At 47.1% G+C, this 19,679-nt stretch overlaps 1 protein-coding gene and 1 pseudogene across 1 annotated transcript; one reads left to right on the top strand and one right to left on the bottom strand.

Annotated features, from left to right (window-relative positions):
- Nucleotides 1–1,471: 1,471 nt before the first annotated feature.
- LOC121445447 lies at nucleotides 1,472–2,024 on the bottom strand (annotated as a pseudogene).
- Nucleotides 2,025–7,737: 5,713 nt separating this feature from the next.
- LOC121445442 (fibroblast growth factor receptor 3-like) lies at nucleotides 7,738–19,454 on the top strand. Its single transcript, XM_041647583.1, is given in 17 exon segments — nucleotides 7,738–7,996; nucleotides 8,290–8,343; nucleotides 11,141–11,325; nucleotides 11,852–11,975; nucleotides 12,055–12,245; nucleotides 13,951–14,095; nucleotides 14,596–14,783; nucleotides 17,243–17,376; nucleotides 17,599–17,720; nucleotides 17,796–17,906; nucleotides 17,985–18,172; nucleotides 18,290–18,412; nucleotides 18,493–18,563; nucleotides 18,757–18,894; nucleotides 19,040–19,145; nucleotides 19,313–19,392; nucleotides 19,394–19,454. Coding segments are annotated over 17 exon segments (2,232 nt in total). The 5' UTR covers nucleotides 7,738–7,785.
- Nucleotides 19,455–19,679: the final 225 nt, after the last annotated feature.

Here is a 19,679-nt window from a genome sequence, read left to right as displayed (position 1 = left end):
GTGTGTCCTGGAGGTCAAAGAACAACTTGCTGGAGTTTGTTCTTTCCTTTCATCATGAATGTTCCGAGGACCAAACTCAGGTTGTCAGGCCTGGCTACAAGCGCCTTTACTTGCAGAGCCTTATTGCCAGCCCAGTCCCGTTTTTTTTTTTTTTTGTTTGAACTATTTTGTAAAGATTTGTTGTTTTGCCGGGCGATGGTGGCACACGCCTTTAATCCCAGCACTCGGGAGGCAGAGGCAGGCCAGATCTCTGGGAGTTCGAGGCCAGCCTGGTCTACAAGAGCTAGTTCCAGGACAGGAACCAAAAGCTACGGAGAAACCCTGTCTCGAAAAATCAAAAAAAAAAAAAAAAAAAAAGAATTGTTGTTTTACTTCACTGTATGTAATATGTTCACTGTATGTGAATAGAGCAGATGGTTTGACATCCTTAACCACCACGGAAACAAAAACTGTAACTACCTGGAGGTTTCATCTTATTCCATCCATAATGGCCCAGATGAAAGAAAGAAATGATAGCGCATGCCTCTGAGGATGTGGGGAAAGAGGAACACTTATTCATTGCTGGTGGGGGCGTAAACTGGTACAGCCACTACTGAATCAGTGAGGAGGCTTCTCAGGGCTGAAAATAGATATACCTCTGAGTCCAGCTCTACAACTCTTGGACATAGACACAAAGAGCCTCACCTGCATCAGCACACCAATGTTCACTGCTTTTCTCTCCAGAAAGTGGAAACAGCTTAGATGTCTATCAAGAGAGGAAGGGATAATGGAAATATAATCCATTTATACAATGGGATATTATTCAGCTGTGAAAACAAAATGTAATTATAAAATTTGCAGGTAAATAATGGATTGAAAAAAATCCTACTAAGTGAGGTGACCAAGACCAAAACAGACAAATAATGTGTTTTTTCCCACTTTATACATGGATGCTATCTTTAAATGTGTGTTTCATTTAGGATATAAACAGAAGTCGGGTATCTACGAAGGGGTTGGTAGGGTAGGGGCTCTTCAAAAAACAGAAAATTGAATAAAATGTTACAACAGGATAAGGGAAGATTCAATGGAGGAGGTAGGTGGGTGGGCAAAGTAAAGGAAGGTATATGGGAAGTGTGGTCGTTTGGATAAGAATGGCCCCCATAGGCTAATATAATTTTATATTTGACATCAGGAAGTGGCATTTTTGAAAGGATTAGGAGGTATAGTCTTATTGGAGTAGGTGCAGCTTTGTTAGAGGAAGTGTGTCCAGACCCAGGGACTCTCTATTCCTGCTCCCTGCTGGTGTAGATGTAGAACTTTCAGCTCCTCCAGCACCATGTCTGCCTGCATGCCACCATGCTTCCCACCATACTGATAATGGACTAAGCCTCTGAAAGTGTAAGCAAGCTGCAATTAAATGCTTTATTTTATTTTATTTATTTATTTTTTTACGAATGACACTTTATTCAGTCATTTTCTTTACAACTGAAACTCTGGGAATTCAAAATTAACAATCCTTGCCCGTGAGCTCCTTATACACACCAGAAAAAGTTTCCACCTTGTGCTCCACGTTGTTCTGCTGTGCTTTGTCTAAATGAACCTTTATGAGCCTGCTGCCGTCCAGTTTCACTCGGATCCTCTTGCCCACAATCTCACTTGGGAAGACCAAGTCCTCAAGGATGGCGTCGTGCACACTCGTGCGGCTTCTGGGGCGCTTATGCTTATTTTTCGTACGGCTTTTCCGAGTTGGCTTGGGCAGAATCCTCCTCTGAGCAATGAAGACTACGTGTTTCCCGCTGAACTTTTTCTCCAATTCACGAACCAGCCGGACTTGGATTTTTTGGAAGGATTTCAGCTGAGGAACTGGTACAAAAATTATGATGGCTTTCCGGCCACCACCAACTTCAATTTCCTTGGCCGCAGTAATGTTGAGCTCCCACAGCTGCGCCTTGAGATCCGAGTTCATGTCCAGCTCGAGCAGCGCCTGAGAGATGCCGGACTCGAACTCTATTGGGCTTGACAATCTTGGCGTTCGAGCTGAACATGGCTCGCCCTTACGGAGTGCCGGCTTGAAAAGAGCAAATGCTTTCTTTTATAAGAGTTGTTATGGTTATGGTGTCTTTATACAGCAATAGAATATTGGCTAAAACAGGGAGGTTGAAAAGCTCTATTGATACCTGGAACTCTAGAAGTTTCCTGAAATATGCACATATATAAAACGTTTAAAGACGGTTACTATGTGATGGGGAAGACAGTACTCCAGTTAGATATCATATGCTATAAAATCAAATTGCCAGGACTAGGAATATGCTACATCTTATTGAGTTGTTCCTAAAGGAGTCACATAGTACACCACCCAAATATCATATGTTATTACTTATGCTGTTGTTAAACCTTTACAACCTGACAGTAAGGCCTAATTTCTAAAGATACTGTTCACTTAAGTCTCCATTTGCTTATGTCATCAAACGTGAATAAATTGAGAATTTGAACTAGAGACATCAGTACTACTGACTAGTGAGGGTTCTGTTAGGAGCTATCACAACTGCCGACTTCATATTCTCCTGGCCACACAGGACCTAGTTTTAACAGCCCGTTGCATGAGGGGTAAGAAATCAGCAGCCTGTGTTGAAGGCTGTCTACAGCCTTCTGTGTGCAAATGCTGAGCCCACCTGCCTGACCCCCAAGCTGGCTACTCTAAAATCAGAAACTGGGTCTGTTTACTTATGTAGTGGATAAAAACTAGCTCCATTTCAAACTGAGTGTCAAACTAAGTTATGTGAAAAAAGAAAAACATTGGAGTCTCAGCCTAAGGATTATTAACCACAGGATGTCTGGACTACAACCCTAAGTCATGACCCTCAGCATTTGAGTCTCGATAGCAATCTAAAGGGAAGACTGATCCCAGAGCCACCTGGATCATTTCTCAAAATTGTTCTATACTGTATAATTGTTATTTTAAAATATTAGCCAGATCCTCATTCTGCTTCTGTAATCTCACTTATCCTTGCTTGCTTTAAAAAACAAGAACAGGATAATTTCTCACATAGCAAAAATACCCCAGGAGTTGAGACAATTGAGGTTTGTGCCTTTAAAAACTCCATCACGCCTTCCCCTTTTGTAGCAGCTCTCAGATAGTCAAAGAAGACGCTTGTGGCAATGTTACTATAAATAAACTTGCATTGTTTTTCAATCTTTTAACTTAAAGGAAGTTTTGTCTGCTGGTCTCCCTCTGCAGCATGTGTCTGCTGGTTTCACTGAGGGTCACACATGGATGATGATGGGTCTCACTGAGGGTCACACATGGATGATGGGTCTCACTGAGGGTCACACATGGATGATGGGTCTCACTGAGGGTCACACATGGATGATGGGTGCAAGGGCCAACTGTCCGAGGGCGACAAAGTAAGACTGCCATAAGTGATACCTGGAGGACCAGTGGACTGCAGAGGAATAGAGAGACCCCAGAGGGCATGACTCTGCTGTGCTGAGGGATAATGGGCCCGGGGCCTCGATTGCTTGTTTTGCAGGTGTCTGAAGAGTAACAACTTGTTTACTTCTCAGGAAGGCCAGTCCCTGTGGGTCTGGAGGGGAAAACCTTTTCAAAAAGAATACAATGAAACATTTAGTTAGAAGTCTCCCAAAGCCTGCTTAACAAACATCCTAGAAAACTGCTGAGAGGGTTTAAGAGTAAATGGATCCAAAGCATCATAATTAAATTTACCTTAATTTTACCAGTTGTAGTCAAAAGAAAAACATAAAACTTAGAGAAAATATAGTGGAGAGCTCTGTCTCTGTGGAGGGAATGAAAAGAGAGGGACCACAGAAGGTAGAATGGTCTGGTTTCCTTTTTCAGGTACTTGAGGCCCTCCTGTCTTCCCCATCCCCTGCCCCCACCCCCTAGACCCCTCCCACCACACCTGCTCAGATAAACTTGCTGGTCTCCTCCCACAGACTCTCCAGAGTGGATCTACCCACACTGGACCAGAAGTTAGGCGTTGGGGATGTAACACCCTCATATGAGCCTTGTGCATGAGGATGCCACTGCCATCTCCAGCCATGGGAGTCCTGGCTTGCTTGCTAGTGCTATGCATAGTGGTTGGGACCAGAGCTGCCTCCCGACCTCCTAGCACAGAGCAGAGACTTGTGAGGAAACTACCAGGTATGGACTGACTCAATGTGCCTGGCTGCAGGGTGGGATACATGTGGGGTAATGATGGTGGCCGTCAGAAGCTTTGGGAATGGCAGATAGCCCCTGAGTGAGTAGGGGATGTCAGGTTGAGTAGCACCATGGGGAGCAGTGAGTTCGGTTCTTCTCCCAAATCTACAGATTGCTATGTGTCAGTGTATGAGTTATCTGGAGTCTCAGGATCACTACCCAAGTGTAAGGCACCCAATAGAATGGATCACTGTGACAGGGAGCCTCAGGCTTCTCAGCTTAAGCAGTCAGAGTGCCACTTGCTGGGTTTCCATGATTCCCATTGTTGACAAAAACTGCCTGTTGTTGGTTTCCAAGGTCACCAGGACAGTTCTTGCTCATCTTAAGCCAAAATGAAGGCTAGAGTTTGGGGGTAGGCAGGAGGACTCCAGCCAAAGCTCAGCTTTTGTCACCCAGTGTCTCACATGATATGGTGAGAGCTTCAGGTCTTCCACTCCTCTCTTTGCCGGTAGGTGTCTTGCGGGGTGCTCTTTCAGAGGCATACCTCTGTAGACCACACTCTGAGAGGTGAGGGGCACTTGTCCCAGGATCGCAGCTCAGCTACACAGACTGGCTGGCCAGCAAAGGCTGATGGGACACTGAATTCCATCAAACAAAGCCAGAGTCTGAGGCTTTACCTCCCCGAGGTAAATATGTGTACTGGCTCTTCCTAACCTCTGCCCCCTGCCCACTGTGCCTGGGTATGGTGTGGCAATGCAGGCCAATGGCCTGATGGTGCCGCACAGTACACGGTGAGCTGTTTCCCCACTGGAGCAGATGTCCCAGCAGTCACTCCTTTAAACCTTGGCTTCTGTACCCTGGTGGCACAGCTCGGCCTCCCTCTCCTCCACCCAGTTGATGGCAGCTCAGCTCAGCCTCCCAGGAAGGTGCAAGTGGGGGCAAGCACCTCAAGTACCTTTCTAACTCAGCAGCTGGGGTCTCCTGGAACTTTTCCCTGTTTTTTCCTGAGACAGGGTTTTTCTCTAGCTGTGGAGCCTATCTTGAAGCTAGCTCTTTTAGATCAAGTTTGGCTTGAACTCACAAAAATTTGCCTGCCTCTTCCTCCCAAGTTCTGGGATTAAAGGCATGAGCTACCACTGCCTGGCCTGGAACTTTTTTTTGGTGAATGGAAGTGGACTGGAAGGTTGAGTGTGCATGCCATTCAGCTGGTATGACAGCAGTTGTCAGGAAATCAGCACTCTCTTTGAGCCTCGGCTTTCATATTAGTGCTTCCCCAGGAGCCAAATGGCCAGTGACAGGGACCATATCAATTTTAGGAGAAGATATTATTCCCTGTGTCTGTCAGTGATCTCAGGTCCAGAGGAAAGCATGGACCCTCTCTGTGCTCCAGGCAATGAAGGTGGATTGGTGGAAATGCAGCAGCCCTGCCCCACCCAGGGAGTTTAGAGGCCAATAAACTTCATCCTATTCCTTAACTAGATGGGCCTGGCAATGAAAATACAAAGACATGGCTGACTCTCTCTGGGAACATAAATCACCAAGCAGGAGCTGGCTGGACCTAAGGGTTCTGGAGCAGGGCTAGGCCCCAACCACACTGGCCACCCCTGGTAGGCAGGGCAATCTGGGTTCTGGGTTCTCAGTAGGGGTAGAGAGCAGCCTGCAGTGGTTTTCCAGTTTCCTAATTTTCTATTAATACAGTTTCTCATGTTATGGTAACCTCTGACCATCAAATTATTACCTGCATAACTCACAACACAAGCTCCTATAGGCCCTGTGACACTGGAATGGGATCACAGGGTTGGATTTGCTGTTGCTTGAGGCCCCCAAATTCCAGATATCTGGGCTGTGCTGGCTCCTAGTGGACAGGATGGGTGGATAGATCAAATGTCAGGTCAGCTGATTCAGGGCTATTTCCCTTCCCCACCTCATACATCCAGACATTGGCCTCTCCATCCTGTGGAATGCTGTGTCTTTCCCCAGTCACTCTCCTGATGAGAGTACTTGTGTGAATAGCTTGACCTTTTGTCTTGCCCAGACTAAATCACAACTGTTGCTTTTGGGTAATGGTTGCCCTGAGGCCACTGACTAGACAGTTCTTGGTCTTCTTTGGTGCCTCAGGAAGCTTCCAGCGTTGGATTGCCTCCATAGGACATGGCAGTAGGAGAACTGGAGGTCAGGATAGAAGATCCTTTACTGTGAGGCCCACTCAGGGACAAACAAAATCTGCCTGGCTCCATGGGACACAAGCTTCATGGATACTTTTGAGGACAGTCTCTCCGGCTGTTGGAATCTTGGTGGGATGACTCTGGGATGGGCAGAACTGGTACTGGTTTAGTTTGAATGGACATTTGGGCATTGAATGTAGGCTATGCATCTGCAGAATGGCAAGTGACATGTTAACCAGTCCATCTGAATCTAAGGAAGGAGGTCTGACCAGCAGGATTACCTGCCCCTGTCCTGGACCCTGAGCCCATCTGTGCCTGTGATGGTCATTGTTAGGTCCTAGCAGGGAAATCTGGGTGTGATAACCAGCTGGTGGTGTGTCCCTAGGTGTGAGGCCTTTGGGTCTCCTCATGAGCTAGGCACCATCTGGGTAGGGGAGAGATGTATGGCTACCTGTGTCTAACCATCCAAGAACTCCAGTTTCTTAACTCTCAGGATGGGTGATTGTTCCACTGGACTTTGATTCTAGCTCCAATTGGCTCACATGGCCCCCCTGACTTCCCCTAGCCAAACCATGGTCCTCATTTGTGAAACGGGAACCCCAGGTGTAGGAGTTCAAAGCTTCAGACATTCCAGGCAGGTGTACACCATAGAGCTGCCCCCACCCTTCTTGACATTTTCAGGTCTTTCAGCTACTAGGAGTGCTGCTGTGTGTCAGGGCACACAGATGTGAGTCCATTCCACCTTGATTAGAGGTCAGAGAGTTGGGGCTTGTTTTGCTTTTTCAAAGTTGTTGACAAAAGTGACTACAAAACAAGTGGTCCTGCCCTAGAGTGGTTAATTGGTATTTTAAGTACAGAGGTGTATCAGCAGCTTCATCTTGACCAAAGATCAGAGGTGCTCTGTTTGTTTTGTGATGTTGATGAAGTCTGTTGCCTCCTCCTTTACCTCTTTGGAGTGGGGTATGAAAAGATATATGGAAAATAAAGGGGTGGCTCAGTATTCACTAAATTTCCCTCCTGATGCAGTTCTGTGTTTTATCTTTTATTTCTCTCTCATCTCTGTTTCTCTTTGCTTAATAATTCTAATCATCACGCTCCTACCCTCGAATGTGTGAATCCAATCTAGGCTGGTCCTAAGCAGCTGTGTCTCTTCCATATCATCCCTGGAAGACAGCTTCCTGTTCCAGGACAGAGACAGAAACCTTAACACACACCACAAACAGAGTTGAGGTACTGACACCCCTGGGCTCTTACTAAAATAGTCTGCCCACTCCTGGTTTGAACATTGTCTGGCAGAACCCCAAGCCCCAGGAGCATGCCCCTCACTTGCCTGCCATAGCTTTGCTAGTTTGCAAAGCAAAGTATGGGCCTTCAGCATGCTACTTTGAAGAATCTGTTTCACAGCTTTCCATTTCATCCACAGAGGCCCCAGGCCCTGAGCCTAACCAGCAAGAGCAAGTGGTCTTTGGCTGCGGGGACACCATGGAGCTGTTGTGCTCTGTGCCTAGAGGTGCCGGCACAGGCTGCACTGTCTGGTCTAAGGATGACACCCAGCTGATAGCTTCCCACCGCATCCTGGTGGGGCCCCAGAGGTTACAAGTGCTGAACATCTCCCATGATGATGCCGGGGTCTACACGTGCCAGCAGCAGCTCACTCAGGATGTCCTGTGCCACTTCACTGTGCATGTGACAGGTAAGTTCTTGGTGGCTGGGGCTGACAACTGTGTTGAGCAGCTGCATAGCTAGGGAGGTCAGGGCAGTCCTAGGCAGCATGGTTCCAGTATCCCTGGCTCAAGAGTGTTGCTGGCTTAGTTCTCCACATCACAGGGGGTGCCCCCAATTCTGTGCTATTTGAATGAATGGCCTTGCAAAGGCAGGAAGCAGTGGTCCCTAAAGATGGAGAGCAGTGTACTCTCAAAATAGGGAGCAGCAGGTCTCTGGATGTAGGAGTGTCACAGGACCACTGCTTGCTTATAACTATTGCAGATGCTCCATCCTCAGGAGATGAAGAAGATGGTGAGAACGTGGCTGAAGACACAGGTAAGATCAGAGCCTAGGCATACTGAGCTGGTCAGGATCAGGCTGCTTCCTTCCTGTAGTCTTGTTGTTAAGGGGCACTGCTACAGGTAGACAGTGCCCCAGGGGCAGTGAGGAGGCAGGGCTACTCGGCAGGAATTTTGGTAAGTTCTGGTGGGAAGGAACATAAGTAAACCAGGCAAAGAGCTCAGGTTGCCACTGATGAGTACATAGATCCAGGGATTCATGTTGTCTGGGTTTCTTTCCTGCCTGGTTCCCACAATCGTTAAGTCCCAAAGAAATCAAACAGAGGTCTACATTAGTTAATAAATTGATTGGCCCATTAGCTCAGGCTTCTTATTAACTCAGAACTTATATTAGCCCATTATTCTTATCTGTGTTAGCCACATGGCTCAGTACCATTTACAGAGAGGCATTCACATCTTGCATCTTGTGGCAGGGCCAGGATGGCAGAAAGAGCTTTCCTCTTCCCAGAATTCTGTTCTCATTGACCCACCTCTACTTCCTGTCCAGTTGTTCTGCCTATACTTCCTTCCTGGCTACTGGCCAATCAGCATTTTATTAAAATACAGGTGACAGGGTAGAAACCATTGTCCCACAGCAGATTCACAGGACTAGTGGCTGTTGCTGCAGACCAGCAGGAGGGGAGCAGTGCCATGCTGAGGCATACATTGTAAAGGGGGCATCATAGATTTGGTGTGAGTATATGAGGGCACATGGCAGTGCCCATGGTATGGCCTAGAACCATTGCGGGAGAGAGAGAGAGGGGGGGGGTACCATCTGTAGTACTACGTGTACTATTATACTGCACCTGTATTGTGGAGCCTGCACTAAAGGACCATCCATGAGCCAGGCAAGGGCCTGAAGATTTAAACACACAAAGACACACAGAGCCATGGGTCATCCTTGAAACAAGAATGCCCCTTTTTTGTGTACCAGAACCACTTATATATGGCTCATTAACTGATAGCCATGCCCCAGGCAAACCCACCAGAAACCACTCTCCTGCCATCAGGAACTCCTGAGGGTCTCATGTTCAGAGCAACTACAAACACAGTAAAAACAAGTTGTTTTGCTCAGTCAGAGCAGCTGCAAGCATAACAAGTTGTTTACAGGAAATTCAGGGTCTGGGCAGAGAGAGAGAGAGAGAGAGAGAGAGAGAGAACACATCATGGGTCCAGACATCGTATGTGGAATGGTTATGACTTTGAGACTAGGCTGGTGTTAACTGAGTCCTCAGACTACCTAGAACCTTCTGGGGTAGAGTGGACAAGGGTCTGAGAGGAATCAGAGAGACAAACTTAATGGGAAAACAGGGTAATGAGTCTTATGAGTGTGTGCGGGTGAAGAGAGCAGGTATAGGGACTTGTTTGAGGTTTCACAACCCTCATAAAAATGGACTTAGATTCTAGGACTGAAGCCAAAAAAAGGTAGTAGTCCTGAGAAGTGGGTCAGTTTCTCATTCTCCCTTTCAACTTTGGCTATCAGGTTGTTCAGAGCAGAATTTCTAACCCAGTTGATCTCTAGCTTCTGCCCCAACAATTACCAATGTGTTTGTAATTTCCTGTTTTCTTCTGTCATCCTGGACTTCCCAGGTTGTATTTAGTGTTTTTTTTCCACCATAAACACTTAGGTAAGGTGCCTGAAGGGTCACTTTCTTGACCTTACCTGGCATTGGGCACCTTTAAGTTGCTGTAGTCTCCCATTGTGGCACTCTTCTCTCAAGCCTACTGGCCAAATTTGGAGCCTGGATGGGCAATTCAGAGCTAGGAGGGACACCTCACCAGTGTCTGCACACTTTTCTCATATTTCACATGTCAGTTCCTCCTCCCAGAGATGCATAGGGCCCTCTGATTGAGTCACTGTGGAAGACCCTGCCCGGGCCTTTGTTCTCTGTTTTGGAAATTTGTTGTCCCTTAGCTTCCTCATGAGTCCAAACATATGGCATCCTGTTGCTGGTTGTTTTTGTTCTACTCTTTGGGAGCCCACCGCCCAGCTCCCAAATAAACACTAGGACACATATTACTTATGATTGTATGACCTTGACGTGGCTTATTTCTAGCCAACTTTTCTTAAGTTACATTATCCCATCTACACTTTGCTTCTGGGGTTTTATCTTTCTCTATTCTATATACCTTTCTTTACTACTTACTTTGTGGCTGACTGTGTAGCTGGGTGACTGGGTCTTTGCATCCTCCTCTTTCTTTTCTTGTTCCTTCTTAAACTTTCTCCTTCTCTTTCTCCTCTCTGCCTGTGAGCCTGCCTATTTCCCTCTCTTGCCCTGCTATTGGTCATTTAGCTCTTTATTAGACCAGACAGAGTAACACAGCTTCACCAAGTTAAGCAAATACAACATAAAAGAGTGAAATACATCTTTACATCATGAAACAATTGTTCCACAACATATAAAGATGTAACACATCTTAAATTGATAGTCCACCACAGCATCCTCCATCCAACCAAGAGGAAGGAGGGAACTCAGTGGAGGAGACGCATGACCTGAAGGGTACCTGCCTTCACTGGGCACTATACAGGCTGACTCAGGTTTGGTGTACTGGTGGAATGACCTGGCCTAGTTGCCTCCCAGGATCTACATCCTACTGGGTTCTACTTCCTGGGTCCCTACACCTGTGAGCCTGCCTCAGATGGAGAGAAGAGAATAGCCCAAGACTGAGAGTGGGACAGCTGTGGATGCAGTGTTCAGACAAAGCAAAGGAGTCTCAATACAGATGAGGGATGAGGCTTGAGGGTGTGCTGGTAGGGGAGCTTTGAAAGGGTGTACTGATCGTGCTGTTATGAGCATTTCTGCCATCAGGGGCCCCTTACTGGACTCGGCCAGACCGTATGGATATGAAACTGCTGGCTGTGCCAGCCACCAGCACGGTACGCTTCCACTGTGCAGCTGCTGGCAACCCCACCCCCTCCATCTCCTGGCTGAAGAATGGCAAGGAATTCAGAGGGGAGCATCGCATGGGGGGCATCAAGGTAAGTCTGGGAAAGGGGCACAGATAGGTAGGGCCTGGATACAGAGGGTATAGCCCATATCATTTGTCATAGACCAGCCTCGACAAAAATACCTCTTGCCAGGGTAGGGGCATGAGATTTTAGAAATAGAAGTAAAGTGAAAAGTAATAAAACTGAAACCATAGAAAAGTACCAGGAGGGCATTCCAGTGAATACTGAAATTTTCCCTGTTTAGTTTTCCTTATATGTTTATATCCAAATACAAAAGGAGAAGAAGGCAACAAAAGTCTTCCTTAACTTGATACAAACTACAGGTACAACAGTTAATTACTTTAACACTTTGAGGTATCAAGTCATTAGCTTTTTGTTGTTTAAGTAGAGAAGCCACTCTAGACCAAGTATCCTGAAAGCAGTCACTTCCTAGGTAACCTTATATTACAAAAGAAAGAGCAGAAGTATGTTTGCATAGCCTAACTATCTGTCAGGATGAAAACAGGCTCACATTTTTGGGCATCCACAGTCACTCACCTACTAACTTTCCCTGCAGCTTAGGCACCGGCACTGGAGCCTGGTCATGGAAAGTGTGGTGCCTTCTGATAGTGGCTACTATACCTGCGTGGTTCAGAACAAGTTTGGGAGCATCCAGCAGACTTACACACTGGATGTACTGGGTAAGAGCCAGGCTGGGTGACTAAAGCAGGTCAGCCTCAGGCCATTGGACCCACTGCACCGACTGTCTGTGTCTTACAGAGCGCTTCCCACATCGGCCCATTTTGCAGGCTGGGCTGCCAGAAAACCAGACAGCCACCCTAGGAAGTGATGTAGAGTTCCACTGCAAGGTGTACAGTGATGCCCAACCACACATCCAGTGGCTGAAGCATGTTGAGGTGAATGGCAGCAAGACAGGTCCGGATGGCAAGCCCTATGTCATCGTACTCAAGGTGGGCTCTGTTGTTGGCAGCTGGTTGGGTGGATGGGTTAGCTGGAAGTGCCTTGCCCTGGTCCTTAAGTCCCTCTTCGGCTGAGGAATACCTTGGGACTGGGACCCACGTGTTGGGGTTTCTGGGAAGGGGCACCTGAGTCTCAGAACTGATCACCTGTTCTGAGCTCCAGGCAGGCTCTGTGTTACTTGTGCCCTTCCATAGGACTTGTTTCCCTCTTTGCTCTGAGGCTTGGGCCTACAGAAGGCTTCTCTGGGCGATAGCTGTGGTGGCTCAGGGGGATGTCTGCTGTACTAGTACCCGCTGACATCAGAGTACTGGCTGTCCACTCTCCAGCTGCCTTCACTGTAGCTCTAGCCCCACCCTGCCTTGACGGACTCTTCCTGCCTCCCTCTGCCTGTAGCTTTGCTTCATGGCCTCAGGTGGGGGCCACGAGAGAGAGAGAGTTTGGGCTTTGCAACACAGGAAAGAGAGACTTGGAGGTCTGATGGAGAGAAGAACAGGTCTTGGCAGGAGTTGGTATCCTGGCTGTTGAGAGAGACCACTAGGGCCATGTCCAGTGTAGCTCCCACTGTGGGTGTGTGGTTTCGTGAGCACAGGCTGATGTGATATGACCCTTGGGATGAAGATTTGAAGAGTATGGGTTCCCTTTCTCCCCCCCCCTCTTTCTCTCTCTCTCTCTCTCTCTGTGTGTGTGTGTGTGTATGTTTTCTCTCTTTGTCTGTGTTTTTCTGTGTGTGTGTGCTCTCTTTCTCTCTCTGTGTGTGTTTCTCTCTCTTTGTCTGTGTGTTTCTCTCTCCTGTGTGTTTCTCTCTCTCTCTCTCTCTCTCTCTCTCTCTCTCTCTCTCTCTCTCTCTGTGTGTGTGTGTGTGTGTGTAGGGAGAGTGGACATGAAGGAGGCCAGTCTTTGAAACCACTCCCACCACTGCCATTATGTGCCTTGCTTCAGGCAGCTTTCCAGTGCTTCCTCCCCCAACCCATTCTTTGGCATCTCCCTTGCCCTGTCTTGTCCTCATTGTCTTCTAGAGATATCCTGGATCAGTGACAATCTGAAGGCAGATGCACACCTTTATCTTTCAGTGTGTCAGAATGGGATGGGGCAAGTACATTTGTTGAGCCATCAATTTCATGAGCATGGCTGAGAAGGCATTTTGGTGGTATGTTCACAGTCCTCAAGTAGGTGATAACTGACCCACCTCTGACTCATCTTCTGTTTCTGATGCCTTGATAATACTGGTAGCTCCCAGCCAGCACTGACTTCCTACCTCCTTCAAAGCCCCTCAGGTCTGTGCTGTTCTCTTGCTTAGAAGTTTTCAGAACCCTGTGCTGCTTCAGAACATCGACTTCCCACCATTCTCTGGCTGACACTGATTTCCTCTGGTTTTCTCTCCATACATCTGTCTGCCCATCTTTTTTTCTGTACTATCTCTGCATGTTGCTTCTTTGTGGCACCATGCTGCCCAAGTGCCTGATGCTTACCTTGGGACAGGGAACTATCCACCAATAGAGGGACTGGTTTCAGGCTCCGTGCCTTGGTTCAGGATGTAGAGGGTATCCATTGCAGTGGTAGAGCTGTAGCTGTCAAGGTGGTAGCAGAGGTGGCATTTTCCTTGAAGCCTGTCTGATCATCTCCGTGTGGCCTGTGCTGTGGTACCCAAAGGGATGTGCTGGTGCTTGCCTGTTGATTTCTGTTCTCTCTTTGTAGACATCAGGCATTAACACAAGCAACAAGGAGCTAGAAGTTCTGTCTTTGCGCAATATCACCTTTGAGGACTCAGGGGAGTACACCTGTCTGGCAGGCAATTATTTTGGATTTTCCCATCACTCTGCATGGCTGGAGGTATTGCCAGGTATTTGTTGTTGCTGCTGCTGCTGGTGGTGCTGGTGCTGGTGCTGTTGCTCCATCTGTCCTCTTATGGTGCTAGCTCAGAACATAACAAAGCCGCTAGGGACAGGGACAGCAGGGGTGCACTTATGACTTACTGCAGTCCATCCTGTGGTAATCACCCTGGCCTTGTGCTTGGTATGGGAGTGTCACCCTGCCTTGTCTTGATCTTGCAAAGGCCTCCCCCACAATCCTCTAGTTGGATTTCCACAGTCTAGCCTTGAGGCTCTGGGATCTCCTGGGAGCCTTGGTGGTGGTGTGGATGCTTCTGGCTCTGCCAGGCTTCTCTCCTGAGTCTGGTCCCTGCTGACTCATAGATGTTTTGGACTACCAATATGAGTTGGGGATGTAGGTCACCAAACTCTGAGTATCCCAGTAGCTTTGCTCCCCAACAGGTACCTAGAGCTCAGGGCAATGGGAAGTCCCACAAGGCTGGATGAGGCCCCAACATTTATGTCTTTGCAGCTGAGAGAGAGCTGGCAGAGAGCAGTGCGGCTGGCAGGTCATCTGCAGGCACCATCAGCTTCTGGGTGGGCTTCTCCATCTTAATCTTGACTGCAACTGTGACACTCTGCTACCTGCGTAGAGTCTCGAGAGAGAACCTGAGGTCTCCCAATGTTGACAATAGCTTCTGCTTCACACCTGAGCAACAGGTAACTGAAAGTAGATACCAAGTTTTGATCTCTCTGTTGTACCTTGAACCTCCTAAAGTCCCAGCAGTACCTGAGGCCTGCTTGGTACTCATTTCTCTGCAGTCAGATGAGCTGACCCTTCCCTATTCCTATTCTCCACATGGATCCCACATTACTCAAAACAACTTTGTGTTGTGTTACAAGCAGCAGGGCTGCGTCCCTGGCACGCGGCCGCCTGCATGGCTAGCTTTACCTGAAATAATTACACGGAAACTGTATTCTTTTAAACACTGCCTGACCCATTAGTTTCAGTTTCTTATTGGCTAGCTCTTACATATTGATCTAACCCATTTCTATTAATCTGTGTAGCCCACGAGCTGGCTTACCAGGAAAGATCTTAACCTGCGTCTGTTTGGAGTGGGAGAACCATGGCGACTCCCTGACTCAGCTTCTTTCTCCCAGCATTCCGTTCTGTTTACCCCGCCTACCTAAGGGTTGGCCTATCAAATGGGTCTAGGCAGTTTCTTTATTAATAAGAAATCACTCCCACATCATTTCCCCTTTTTCTGTTTAGACAAAAAAGAAAGGCTTTAACTTTAACATAGTAAAATTACATATAGCAAAACAGTTATCAAGCAAGAATTACAGTTACAATATTTATATCTATTTTATCTTTTATCATAACTAAGGAAAACTATAACTATCTATTTATTCTTTAACTCCATCAAAGACTCCAGAAGGATATAATACTACCTAAGTAAACAAGAAATAAGAAAACTCTAGAAATGACAGAGACATCTTGCTGCCTGGACAGTCACCCAAAGGACAGTCACCCAAAGTTCTTTTGTATGGTTGGGGCATCCATCTTCAGCCTTCAGGCCCATAGTATCCAGCAGACATTTCCATGAAGCAGGAAATTTCAAAGACAGTTTAGTCACTATCTGCTGTGTCCTGCAGAATGTCTCGCAGACTCTTTCATGAGTCATGAACCCCAAAAGACCATCTCACCTTTAGGCAAGTTTAGCAGTCCTCTCTCTGCGGGTTTTCTGTGTCCATTTTATGCAACAGTCCAGGCAAGAGCAGTTTCTTGCCCAAATGGCTATCCAACTCCATAAGGATCCTCTTTGATGCCCATCTTCCTCTCAAAGTAGATTGGTGCCACCAGGAACAGATAGGTCTCATTGTCATGAAAAGTCCTAAGTTATTAAAATATTTTAAATGCCATATTCTGTAGCCTTTGAGAGATATGAAGAATGCCTATCTGAAATATATCTCTATATATCTAGAAAATCTAAGTAACATGACTACAAACTTGACTATTATGATTATCCATCAACAACCTATATTTCCTAATTATACATTACATTTTAAAAATGAACTACACAATCACACCTTATTCAAGATCAAAAATACATATACATATAACAAAATTGACCTTAAAATCCATACCAATGCAAATTATTCATACCTATATCATATCCCCCTTTAAATGTAAAAGAACATTTATAAACAATATTTTGGGAACATGGGCGCAGTTTTTTCTCTCCAAACTGCTTCCTGCTGAATGGGGGCGTCGTTAATTAGGTCTTTCATGGTATAACCTGTGTGCTAGTTTCATCTCAGTCTGCAGTTGAGCGAAGCAATTTTCTGAAGATGTTCACAACAACCTTTCAGGAGGGCGTGGTCTATCATACCAAATTGTAATAGAAGAAATCCACAGGGTCTGGTCCTCTGTGAAAACAAAAGAAGACCCTCTCCAAAGCATCATATTCTTAAACCCAAATTTTGAAATTGTAATACCCTTATATCCATTCTGGTTTAGCTTGGCAGCCCATATAATGAAATGTCTCTCTGTACTTAGCTCCTTTACAGTCAAAAATTTTAAAGAAAACACAATGTACATAATCCAGACTCTCTGTGAATTTTCCATTTTTACGTGGCTTATTTTTCTTTATTTATTTTAATCTCTTAACTATCTGTACTCTGTCTCTTTAAAGACTTTACCCTTTTTTTTAAGACATTTACTTTATTCTCTATCTTCTCCATCTTAATCTTGACTGCAACTGTGACACTCTGCTACCTGCGTAGAGTCTCGAGAGAGAACCTGAGGTCTCCCAATGTTGACAATAGCTTCTGCTTCACACCTGAGCAACAGGTAACTGAAAGTAGATACCAAGTTTTGATCTCTCTGTTGTACCTTGAACCTCCTAAAGTCCCAGCAGTACCTGAGGCCTGCTTGGTACTCATTTCTCTGCAGTCAGATGAGCTGACCCTTCCCTATTCCTATTCTCCACATGGATCCCACATTACTCAAAACAACTTTGAGTCTTCAGTAACCACTGTTTGAGCATCCCTCTTCTTGGCCCTACATACTGCCTCACATGGACTTGACCTTGCTACTCCTGGAAGTTACACCACCTCAACCTTTCCCAATGCCCAGCATCCATTGTCTGGCACCAACCTATCCACAATGATCCAAGCAGGTGACCTCCACGAACTCTGATATACCCTTGGTCCACATCGTCCACCCAGTTTCAAGAGAACATACTGTAACGGCCAGTATTTCTGAGCTTGAGCTGCCAGCCGACCCAAAGTGGGAAATATCTAGAACTCGGTCAGTGCTGGTGGGGTTTTATGTATACTTGGAGGAGGTTCTGTGGCTGGGGGCTAGATGGCTACCAGGCAGAGGTCTGTTGGAGGTGGGGTCCAGGGTGAGACTCGGGTTACTCTGTCTTCATGAGCAAGAGCCCAATTGCCAGCTATGGATGCAGTGGCAGAGGGCCATGAGGGCTGGGGGTCCTGGGCACATACTCACTGCCTCTGCTTCTTCGGACAGGCTGACACTTGGTAATTCTCTAGGAGAAGGCTGCTTTGGCCAGGTTTTTATGGCAGAGGCTGTTGGCTTTAACATGGACAACACTGTCAAGCCTGTCACTGTGGCTGTGAAAATGCTGAAAGGTGAGGAGGGAGAGAAGTAGCACAGGGCAGTGGGGGCTGCAGGGCCACCGCCTGACAGTCCCACTTTCAACACAGATGATGCCAATGACCAGGACTTGTTGGACCTGGTGTCTGAGATGGAGATGATGAAAGCTATTGGCAAGCACAAAAACATTATCAACCTGCTGGGGGCCTGCACACAGGGTGGTAAGTACAGCAGGTGGGTGGACAGTTAGATTGGGACCCCTGAGTCACACAACATCTCCGAGGTATCTGTGCTTCCAGGGCCATTGTATGTGCTGATGGAGTATGCCGCCAAGGGTAACCTCCGGGAGCTCCTGCGGGCACAAAGGCCCCTAAGCATGGAATACTATGGTGCCTCCAGGCTGCCAGAAAAACAGCTTAGCCGCAAAGATCTAGTGTCCTATGCCTATCAGGTGGCCCGAGGTATGGAGTACCTGGCTTCTCAGAAGGTGAGCAGAGCTGGGGCACAGGCGAGGTAGGGTCTTTCTGAGTGGAAGAGTGGATGTCAAGCTTGCTTAGGCTAGGGAGGTGTCAGTTTAGCACAGGTTCCTTTCCTGCCTCCTCAGTGTATTCACAGAGACTTGGCTGCCAGAAACGTGTTGGTGACTGAGGACAATGTGATGAAGATTGCAGATTTTGGCCTGGCCCGTGATGTGCACAATCTGGAATGCTACAAGAAGACCACAGATGTGAGCCCCATTTCAGGGTGGTTGGGGTGCTCTGCTCCACCAGGGGACACCTGACAGCCAACAACTCTCCCTCTGCCTAGGGCCGGCTACCTGTGAAGTGGATGGCACCAGAGTCCCTGTTTGACGGAGTCTACACCCACCAGAGTGATGTGTATGTGTCCTAACATAGGATGGGGATAGCAAGACCCAAGTCACACCTATCACAGCCTTTAGGCTGTATTCTGTCTCATTTGAGACAACAACATAGCCCTGCCATGCCTCTCATCCACACACCCCTCCTTGCCCATTGGTAACCTGTCCTGTTGTAAAACTGTTAACAGGCCTCTGCCCTCACTTCCATACAGGTGGTCCTTTGGAGTCCTGCTCTGGGAGATCTTTACACTGGGGGGCACACCATATCCTGGCATCCCAGTGGAAGAGCTTTTCAAACTATTGAAAGATGGCTACCGCATGCACAAGCCTGCCAACTGCACACATGACCTGTGAGCAAAGCATTCCTTACCCACTCCTCTAACTAGTCCCTGGGAGTGGCTGGTTTCCTACCAGGGCTCCTGATAGGAGGCTGGTAGCCTTGGGTGAGGCAGGGATGGACAACAGGCCAAGAAACCACAGTCATATTTGCCACAGGTATGGGATCATGCGGGAATGTTGGCATGCAGTGCCTTCACAGAGGCCCACCTTCAAGCTTCTGGTAGAGAGTTTAGATGGCATCCTCACTGTGACATCAACCCACGTAAGTACCACTCAGTCCTGCCCTCTCTGCCTTCTTTGATTCCTGGGCGGGCTGCTCCTCCAAGTTCCAGTAATGGGGTTGGCCTTCAAGGGCCAGCCTGAACATAGATGGCCATGGGATCAAGGGGATGCATACTAACATAGTCCTATGACCTTTTCTACCAACAGGTATACCTGGACCTATCAGTGCCTTTTGAGCAGAGCTTGCCAGGTGATGAGGATACCAGGAGCCCCAGTTCCTTAGAGATAACTGTTCACCCACAACCTGCTACCCCCAACCCAACCCAGGAATTGGAGGCCTCAGACATGAGGGGCCAAGAATCCCATAGACCAAGCCCCAGTTAATGTTTATGTATATAAAATGTATGGAGTCTTTACAAGTTGTATTTGCTGTAGGGTTAACAGTTCTTATGTGACACTTCCTCGTTTTATAGCATTGACTATTATGTTTCAAACCTAGTAAGAAAAAGCAGTGAACTTACTCTTGTTATTTTTTTGTACTATTACTGAGCCCTTGACTTTGGTGGCTGTCTCT

The sequence above is a fragment of the Microtus oregoni genome, unplaced genomic scaffold, assembly GCF_018167655.1.
Source record: "Microtus oregoni isolate MIOR12 unplaced genomic scaffold, Mior012 000192F_ref0000130, whole genome shotgun sequence".
Taxonomy (NCBI): Eukaryota; Metazoa; Chordata; class Mammalia; order Rodentia; family Cricetidae; genus Microtus; species Microtus oregoni.
Note: the sequence above shows the minus strand (reverse complement) of the source record. Positions and strands in the feature narration are given on the sequence as shown.